Source organism: Musca autumnalis, unplaced genomic scaffold (assembly GCF_047663935.1).
Source record: "Musca autumnalis isolate F117 unplaced genomic scaffold, ASM4766393v1 scaffold_2, whole genome shotgun sequence".
Classification (NCBI taxonomy): domain Eukaryota; kingdom Metazoa; phylum Arthropoda; class Insecta; order Diptera; family Muscidae; genus Musca; species Musca autumnalis.
This window is the reverse complement of record NW_027411755.1, coordinates 141453825-141464144: the sequence shown is the minus strand read 5'-3', so window position 1 is coordinate 141464144 and position 10320 is coordinate 141453825. Positions and strand designations below refer to the sequence as shown.

The 10320-nt window shown below is 37.4% G+C and overlaps 1 protein-coding gene across 1 annotated transcript; it reads right to left on the bottom strand.

The window, feature by feature from the left end:
* Window positions 1–3968: 3968 nt before the first annotated feature.
* LOC141392398 (alkaline phosphatase-like) lies at window positions 3969–5717 on the bottom strand. The gene is made up of 3 exons (XM_073965345.1): window positions 5307–5717; window positions 4234–5245; window positions 3969–4162 (listed from the first exon to the last, which is right to left on the bottom strand). Exons 1-3 carry the CDS (start codon window positions 5715–5717, stop codon window positions 3969–3971), a joined length of 1617 nt encoding a protein of 538 aa, XP_073821446.1.
* Between the last annotated feature and the right edge of the window lie 4603 nt (window positions 5718–10320).

The window sequence follows — 10320 nt, the reverse complement described above, 5'->3', positions numbered from 1 at the left end:
ACATAGATCCACGTTTTGGTATAGCCCCCATATAACGGTACCCCCCGATTTACGGTATTTTGCCATTTTTAGCTAAATTTTCAGACCGATGTAGCTATAATTTGACACTTAGGGTTCTTAAGTATCAATAAACTTATATAACAAAAGTTGTGGACATAGGTCCACGTTTTGGTATAGCCCCCATATAACGGTACCCCCCGATTTACAGTATTTTGCCATTTTTAGCTACATTTTCAGATCGATTTAGCTATAATTTGACATTTAGGGTTCCTAATTGTCAATAAACTTGTATAACAAAAGTTGTGGACATAGGTCCACGTTTTGGTATAGCCCCCATATAACGGTACCGCCCGATTTACGGTATTTTGACGTTTTTAGCTACATTTTCAGACCGATGTAGCTATAATTTGACATTTAGGGTTCTTAAATGTCAATAAACTTATATAACAAAAGTTGTGGATATAGGTCCACGTTTTGGTATAGTCCCCATTTAACTGTACCCCCCGATTTACGATATTTTGACGTTTTTAGCTACATTTTCAGACCGATTTAGCTATAATTTGACATTTAGGGTTCTTAAGTGCAAATAAACTAGAAGAAAACTTGTGGACATAGGTCCACGTTTTGGTATAGCCGCCATATAACGGAATCCCCCGATTTACGGTATTTTGACGTTTTTAGCTACATTTTCAGACCGATTTATCTATAAGGCGACATTTAGGGTTATTAAGTGTCGATAAACTTATATAACAAAAGTTGTGGACATAGATCAATGTTTTGGAATAGCCCCCATATAACGTTACCACTCGATTTCAGGTATTTTGACGAATTAAGTCGCATTTCTATACCGAATTAGCTATAATTTGATATTTAAGCTTCTTAGTGACCAAAAAAACTTAGGGCCTGTTTATGTATGTCGATAAGAAAACGAATTCGGAAGAAAAACTACCAAATTTGATTGTGTATTTCAAATTTGTTTTTTGTTTTGAAGCAAAAGCAAATGAAATAATATTTCAAAAACTAAAGTTTGGGTGTCTTTCATGCGCACACATTTTCGTTTCGAAATACATAAACTGGGGGTTATAATCGAAAAACGTATGAACATAGATACATGTTTTGGTATAGCCCCATATAACGGTACCTCCTGATTTTCGGTATTTTGAGATTTTTACCTTCAAGTTTTAACCGAATTAGCTGTAATTTGAACATTTGACATTTGAAGTTCTTAGTGGTCACCACACCTCTCCATCAAAATTGTCTGAAATTTTGGGAAAATGCGTCTTTTGTTTGCAGGCAGGTCAAGTTCGATGATGGGCTATATCGGTCCACGTTTTGGTATAGCCCCATATATTAGCTACATTTTCAGGTCGATTAAGCTATAATTTGACATTTAGGGTTCATAAGTGTAAATAAACTTATATAACTAGTGGACATAGGTCCATGTTTTGGAATAGCCCCCATAGACATTACCGCCCGATTTAAGGTATTTTGACGTTTAAATTCACATTTCTAGACCGAATTAGCTATAATTTGATATGTAGGGTTCTTAGTGACCAAAAAACTTATATTCGAAATAATTATTAACGTAGGTCCATGTTTTGGTATAGCCCCATATAACGGTACCTCGGTATAAAGGATTTCGGTATCCCCATATAACGGATTTTCGGTATTTTGATAATTTTACCTACAAGTTTTAACCGAATTCTCTGTAATTCGAACATTTGACATTTTAAATTCTTAGTGGTCACCACACCTCTCCCCCAAAAATTGTCAAGAAAGGTCGATGTATTGATAAAGCTCCCATATAAAAGTACCTCCCGATTTTCAGTAATTTGATGATTTTAACTACAATATTAAACCGAACCAGCAGTAATTTGACATTTGAAGTTCTTAGTGGTCACAACACCTCTCCATAAAAAATTGTCAACATAGGTCCATGTTCGGATATAGCTCCCATATAACGGTACCTCCCAATTTTCAGCAATTCGCAATTTTAGCTAAAATTTTTAACCGAACTAACTGTAATTTGACATTTGAAGGTTGTAGTGGTCACCACACATCTGCATCAACAATTTTCAACATAGCCCCAATATAACAATACTTCCCGATTTTCGGTACTTTGAGGATTTTACTTAAAATGTTTAACCGAACGTAGGTCCATGTTTTGGTATAGCCCCAAAACAAACCTCCCGATTTTCCGTACCTCAGCTTTATTTTTGGACGAACTTTCTGTAATTTGAAATTTAAAAGGCCACATACCTCCGAACTAACTGTTAATGACATTTGAAGTTCCCACATTATGTACCGATTTGCGGTATTTTGAGGATTCTAGCTACAATTTTTAACCGAATTAGGAGTTATTTGACATTAAAGGCTCCCATCAAAAACTGTCAACATAGGTCCATGTTTTATTATAACCCCTATATAATGGTAGCTCCCAATTTCTAGCCCACCAAAAATTGTCAACATACATAGTTAGATATAGGCACCATAAAAAAGGGTCTACCGACTGAATCATTTTATGTACATTATCTGACATTTTAACGTACACACTGGGGACAGGAATGAAAACAAATTATTGCATTTTAGTTCAGAATATTTTATGGTGGAGGGTATGAAAAGTTCGGCCCGGCCGAACTTAACGCTTTTTTACTTGTTTGTTCTAGCTTCGGAACCAACAAAGTTGTAATCATGTAATCAGCTACGTGCTGTCATTTGATTGACCATTTCCAAGACGAAAAGGACATGGAAGGAATTGAGTTATAATAATTGTTCCACAAACATCCCAGATGGGACAAGGGAGACTTCTCTCATATCAATGAGTGCACGCCGATTCATATTGGCTCAGTGATATGGGACCTACTTCTTATTGCCGAGTCCGAACGGCGTGTCTTACGACACCACTTGTAGAGAAGTTTTTCATGGCTTAAATACTCAGGAAATGTCGCCAGCATTACTGAGGGGGAATTTTGCCACCGTTGAAAATTTGATGTTGCTTGGCCTGGGATTCGAACCGCAGACCTTCTGAGTGCAAGGCGGACGTGCTAACCATTGCACCACGGTGGCGCCAGTAGACATATGGTCTAGTTGACTTTTTTGCTCAGTACAATCCCAAGAATCAGAAACTCCAGGCGCCCGTGAAGGTGTTCAAATCGCCCCACTCTATTGCATAAGACATCTAAAATGGTATTACCTAGATTACTTGCAAATGATTTTTGGCCTTCTAAAGTTGAAAAATGTGAAAACATATATCCAAAATCATGTGTGAATATTAGAATTTCTTACTTAAATTTTCGAAGAATATGCAGGATTCGATGTCTTGTCGTAACGCATAAATTATATTTGGATCTCAGAGGCGTGGGACTTTATGACTGTGCTTAGGCTGCTAAATCCCTGTTCTCGTTATACTCACATTCAAGGCATTTCGGCACCATGTTGTAATATTTTTAGAAACACATTAAGATTTTAACCCGCTTAATTTTGTCACATATATAATTAGTTTATGGGTGCCACCGTGGTGCAATGGTATGCACACCCGCCTTGCACGCTAAAGGTCGTGGGTTCGATTCCCCGGCCAGTCAACATCAAACACTTTTCAACGGTGGCAAAATACCCCTCAGTAATGTTGGCGACATTTTCTGAGTATTTCAGCCTTGTACAACTTCTCTACATGTGGTGTCTTAGACACGCCGTTCGGACTCGGCGATAAACAGTAGGTCCCATATCATTGAGTTAATATGAATCGGGGTGCACTCATTGATATGAGAGAAGTCTCCCCTGTCCCGCCTGGGATGTTTGTGGAACAATTATATTATTATATTATATAATTAGTTTATGCTGTATAATCAAATGTTTATTTATTGACCATTAAATATAGCACTTCTCATATGATAAATTTGAAATATTGATTTGTTCATAATTTTGAATAAGGTTCCGCGGAATATTCTTCTGTATTTTCTGCTAAACAGTTAAACCATTCCCATATCATCGCACATTGTTGGTCCATCACCAATGCAGGCTGCATAAGCCATCACATGGGGGATTGTATTCTGTTGCAATACTCCGGTGAACAAATGATCAAAGGGACCTGAGGCAAATATTCCAACATCATCGCCCGAATGGTGACCCATAGAGGATTTTATGTGACTAGGATAAACGGTATCTGACATTGAATTATAAGGAAATGATACAAAATTATGAAATTCTTATAATATGATGTTTCAGGAGTCTTACTAATGTCACGAGGCATTTGTTCCAAATCCAAACGATTGCCGACTTCATCTACATATTGATTTGTTCCCAAAGGATAGTTCAGCGTGGAATATCTTAAGCCATCTGCGCCAACATCATGTGTACTCAAGCCCAATATTGGTGATCCTCGACCAGGATAACCACTAATTGTTAAGCCATGACCATGATCTGAGGTCACCACAATCAGTGTATCCTGGGAATTTGTCATATCACGAGCCAACTGTATGGCCTTTTCAAATTCCAAAGTCTCATCCAATGACATACCAGCTTGATTGGCATGATGAGCAGTGTCGATGTTACCGCCTTCGATAAATATGAAATAACCATTTTTGTTGCGTTGCAGGAGTTTCAAAGCCGTTTCTGTCATTTCCGATAATGAGGGTTGTTTTGTTTTATCAGCCATAGCATGATAGTCCATAGATTTGCTATGGAATACGCCCATAATATGCGAAACGTTAGTAGTATTAACACTCAAGAGCTGTTTACGATCGGTAACAACAACTCCCTTGGGATGCAAAGCTTGCCAGGTGGAGAGAAGATTTTTGCCATCTTCACGAATGCCATAATTGCCGAAAACATCCTTCATAGTTTTGGGTAAAAATTTAGACATACCACCACCCATAATGACATTGAGATTACGTCCAGGTTCTTGGGTGACAAGTTGTTGTGCCATATCCATACATGTTGTTGGATCTTTGCCATATGACATGACATCGGCATCACTCTCATAAAGTCGATTAGCAACATGGGCATAAGTACCAGCAGGACTGGCATGTGTCAACGTGGTTGTGGTTATGAAACCAGTTGATTTCCCAGCCTTTTGAGCCCAGGCAGCAATGGAAGAAACATGGTTTGCTGGGTCCATGCTGGCGCTACAGTTGTTGTATTCCACATTGGCACTTACACCAATGGTCACAATATTTGCTTTCACACCGCACAAGTATGCAGTTGCGGTACAAGCCGAATCAGGCACCTGGGCATTGGCACAGTATGTCTAAAGAATGGAAAAGTATAAATTATTTTTATATCTTGAAATTAACAAATGTCTTACTTACTTTACTCAATGCCATATGGGGGAATTTTTCAAAACTTAAGGCATCTTCTTCTCCTGTATTATTTTTTCGTTGACCCTTTAGGATACGAGCGGATACCACTGTAGACAAGGACATGCCATCACCAAGAAACATGATGATATTTTTGGCTTTATTTATATTTAGCTTTTGCGCCTCTACGGTTTTCAAAACTTCACTCCTTGCCAAAGTACGCCAAAATTCGGGATCCTTTTCTTCTTCCGGAGTAGGTTTGCCTACACCCATTGATCCCACTACAAATGAACTTCTTGGTTGCACCGTTTGACCAGCCAATACTTGTGGGTTGTGGAAGCTGAAGTCATCCACAATGCGAGCTGAACTCAGCGCTATGATTAGCAAAGCGATGAAAATGTTAAGGAAGAATTTTCTTGCCATTCTTGCGAATGTTTTGCGAAATGATTGCTCTTTGCTTTTAACCTTTTCGGAAACTGTGCAGAATAGTTAAACATGTTGGTATTTATATGAAATTTCTTCATGGATATGTGTTGTTGTTCAATTTACTTTCACGCCCCAAAGTACTTAATAAATTATGAAATAAAATGATAAGAAGTGCAATATTCGAAAGTCTTTAAGATAACACAAATTAGTTAAAAACTTTGGAATGTTTGATGAAGACAAAATGCTTGTGCAAAATAATTGTTTATGTGTAATACACCACTCATCTGACATTTCATCTTTACGGTGGAAGTGAGGATAGGGGAAAATAAAAACATAATTTTTTTTCGTTATGTTTGCAATCATGAATTCAACCAGGTACGTGGAGCTTAGCTTCTTGAAGTTTTTGTACTCCCGTTGGTTATGGTCGAAAGTAACTGGTCCTCTAGGTACACTGATCGCAATAGTTCGAGAAGATAAATCAATCTAGCTTTGTATAACTAAAACTGTTTGGATAGAGCACATGACATATTAAAACAACACATGTTTAAACTATTAAAAAGGCATTACGTTCGTTCGGTCCGAACATTTCAATTAATGGAAAACACTGGCCAACAAAATTAAAAATGATGGATATTTCATACGAATTTTGTTGTGCTCCTAACCGAAATTGTCGAGTTATTTTCGAATCCGATCGCGGTTTTTTTCCATCAGCTCTAGTTTTTGAGATATAGCTCAAAATAGTTTATTACGATTTTTATCAAGAATTTCGTTATTTTCGGATACAAATAAACATTTTTTTGTGGGCTATTCGATACGAATATATCAAGGAGAAGTTTTACGTTCGATACATATAGGTTCTCCCCATCCAAGAAATTTTTATCGTTAGGTTTCCATTGTCGTTTATCAGTTCATTCCGGTCTTTTCTCAACAAATCCGTATGTTTATGTATTTCGGTACAATTTTTATAAGTAATTAACTATGTAAATTCGGATGGTTACTAGGGTTATGATTTTTTTACAACCCCATATTCCTGAATCATATTTTAAAGAGCTTTTACATAAGATAGATAAAATCTTAATTATTAGGTGATTCGATAAATATCTGACAAGGGTATCAGAATCTAGAAATTCATATTTTTTTCCCAGTTTATGACCAAAAACATCAGTTTTTTATGCCAAAAATTAAAATGTTGACTTTTTCTGTCCACCATTTTAAAACCCAGTCATGAATTGCTTATAATTTTTACCCCATGCAGTCTATGATTTGTATTGTCCCTTCATTTTCACATATATTGAAAGTTTAAAGATTTTCTCACTGGGAAGAGTAGCTTCCAGAATATACTCGTGCAATAAAAAACAAGTAAGCAAACGCTATAGTCTGACGGGACCGAGCATGTGATACCCTACACCACTACCCCTGGGAATTTGCTTTCAACACATCAAAATTCCTATATGGAACAAATTCTCTTCTCTCATATCAATGAGTGCACCTCGATTAATATTGGTTCAATGATATGGGGCCTACAGTTTATCGCCGAGTACGAACGGCGTGTCCTAAGATACTACTTGTAGAGAAGAAAATATCGCCAACATTACTGAGGGGTTGAAAAATTTATGTTGTCTGCTCAGGAAATGTTTGTGCAACAATTATATATATCATACACTTCTTATAAATATTCTAAAATTGGAAAATTGATATTGTTTAGCCCCTTCTGCTACATCATTAAATTTTCTTTGAATATCAGGTTCCTTTTTGGAATACAAATATTCCCAGTTACAATGACACTCCTCCAATTTGTTGAACACTACAAATGCTGTATAAAAATTGTCTATCGCCCAAAAATTGTACACTTGTGCTGTTCGGACTCTGCATAAACAGTAGGTCCCATATCATTGAGATAATATGAATCGGGGTGCACTCATTGATATGAGAGAAGTCTCCCTTGTCCCATCTGGGGAACAATTATTATTATTAAGTGAAGATCATTCTTCTAATGTATAATTTTTCAAAATGTACACTGCATCCACCTTTTAATGATGCTGACATTTTGATTTTAGGTGTTTTTATTTTTGATTTAACTGGGACGCACATACGGGTATTCCAAAAAAACAATAGTAGGATTTAAGTACTCGCGATTACGCATAATTTGATATGTATATTGACTATGTAGTCCATACAGCATCACAGTAATTTACTGCCAAAGCCAACATTTAGCGCAATATTTTTTCTAAAAAAACTATTTTTTGGGTACAGTATTTACAATATTCTTTTTAGTGTGCTGGTACCCCGCGATATTTTAGTTCCGGATCATATAATTCATAGAAGGGATCCGTATCATACCACTAGAACGGCGGAAATGCCTACTGAAAAAATTAAAAAAAAATGCGAAAAATGTTTTCGAAAATATCACGGATTCATTTCTTGTTCACTTAAGAAACCGACACACCTCTCGCGTTTTTGCGGAAACAGAGTTTTAAAAAGTTTAGCGGTATGGAAGCTGTATCCAAAACTTAGTTGTGAGTGTACAACACATCCACGGTTTTTAATAGATTTTATTAAAATTTGTTGCCTTTGTTTTCACCAAAATTAATACATCAAAAAACTTTAACGGTAGCGATATCGAGGACATTTTGAAAAAGGTGATGACACGACCCCATGCAGCAATATATGTATAATACGCTATAGCTCCACGTAATTTGCAATAATGCAAAAACTGGACATTCTATATCATGATAGAGACAATTTGTAGCATGGGAGAAAAATGTGGTTCTCTACACAAAACCCATTATATATTAGGCAGCAGGCCCGTTATCATCAGGGGAAAAGTCAGTAGTTCTTTTTTATTATTATTATCTTTGTATGTTCGTTCTACTGTTCAATTTGCTTCTAGGGATATAGCCACAGATCCACTGGAGTTAGATTGGTAGGTTCGGCGGGGCAGTTGAAAAGGTGCTTTGTGTCGTGCGGGCCCATGCCGCATACTGGACAGATGTCTTGCACGGTGCGATCGATTTCCGCTCAATAAGAATTTAGGCGACAGCAATATCCCAAGCGTAGGTGAGCCAAAACTACTCTGGTTTGTCGTGGCAGCTGACGCTCCTCAGCGATAGATGGGGATGTACTCCGAGGACTTTATTCACACTATATTTGCTTATGGCCTTAGTAACTGCATCTGTGTGAATGCTGCTTAAACTTGCTTGATATGCATGTTGATCTAGGAGTTCTCTCCTGTATCGTTGGAACTTTCCCTCTAGAGCGTGGATATCCTTCTTGATGTGCCTGCATGTGTGAAGCCTACGCACCAGATGGTGATTGGGATGGCTCTCACGGTAACACCCAAGCAAATACTGCAACGAAAGCATCTCATTTTGTTGCTGTACTGAAAGAATCTTTGCCTCCTCATGTAGGTGGTCCACTGAAGACGTGAGTATGCACCCTGTTGCTGTTCTTAGGGCGGCATTCTGACAAGTTTGAATCCTTTTCCAATTCGTATCACATAATCGCGGAGACCAAACTGGAACCGCATAGCTTACCACAGACCGACCTATCCCGTTAGAGGTGGTCAACAAGGTTGCTTTAACCATTACAACGTTGTAAGTTACAGTTGTTGTTGAGCTTGGTTTCTTGCACCGCGGCGACCTTGATATTCTTCCGACTCATTAAATCTACTATTTCTTCGATCTTACCGCGGAGCCCATTGCAATTAAATTGCAAAAATGAAGCATTTTCTGGGATTGGGACGACAACGGCTGATGTTAAAAGCTGCGTGTGCGGTTGCTGTCGAGGGGACAGCGGGAGAGTTTCATAATCTGACGACGAGGGAGTTTCGTAATCCGATGACGAATAACGTAGTCCCTCACGTGGACAAGTCCAGAGCAAGGCCTTAGATGTACCCACTCCTGACATCTATTGCATCCCACCGTAGCACTATAGGTCAAACGGGTCATTTTATTGGCCAAAAGTCTTAAAGTGACAGTAAGTATTTGGTTTAAGTTAATGTAGCGTTTTTAAATTCAGGGAGAAAAATGGAACAACGTGGGCCAAAAAATTAACCCTTTATGGACCAAATACACAACCTGTACCTTAACCCTTTGGGGATAAAAACTGGAAGGTCTGTTATTTGTCTACAGAATTTAAGGCATCGACTTCCGATAAGTTCAGAAGCTTTTTTGTTGTGTTTCGTTTTAGTTTTAATGTGAATATGCCTTAATATTATTACCTTGAAAATCTCACAATATGATGTGACATATTTTGACTATAACTGTATATATTTATAAAAGATTTGTAAATAATTTGACTTTAGAACACAGCAGAATGCTGTAGACTCCAATTTGGCTAACATTATTTGTAAGAGGTTTAACCCTGACTTCAAAAAAAAAAATCAATATTATGGAAAATATGGTAACCTAAAAAAGTTGTATAATTCTTGTCGAGCAAATTTACACAAAATCGCATAAAATTTTCTGCATTCGGCACGAGTTAATGAACCAATTTCAATTCTCACTTTCATTGCCGAACGTTGCCGAGACTTTAAAAGCGTACATAACCTCAAAATGTTCTACTTTCTTCGAAAATTCAAAGTTAACACCCATCATCATCC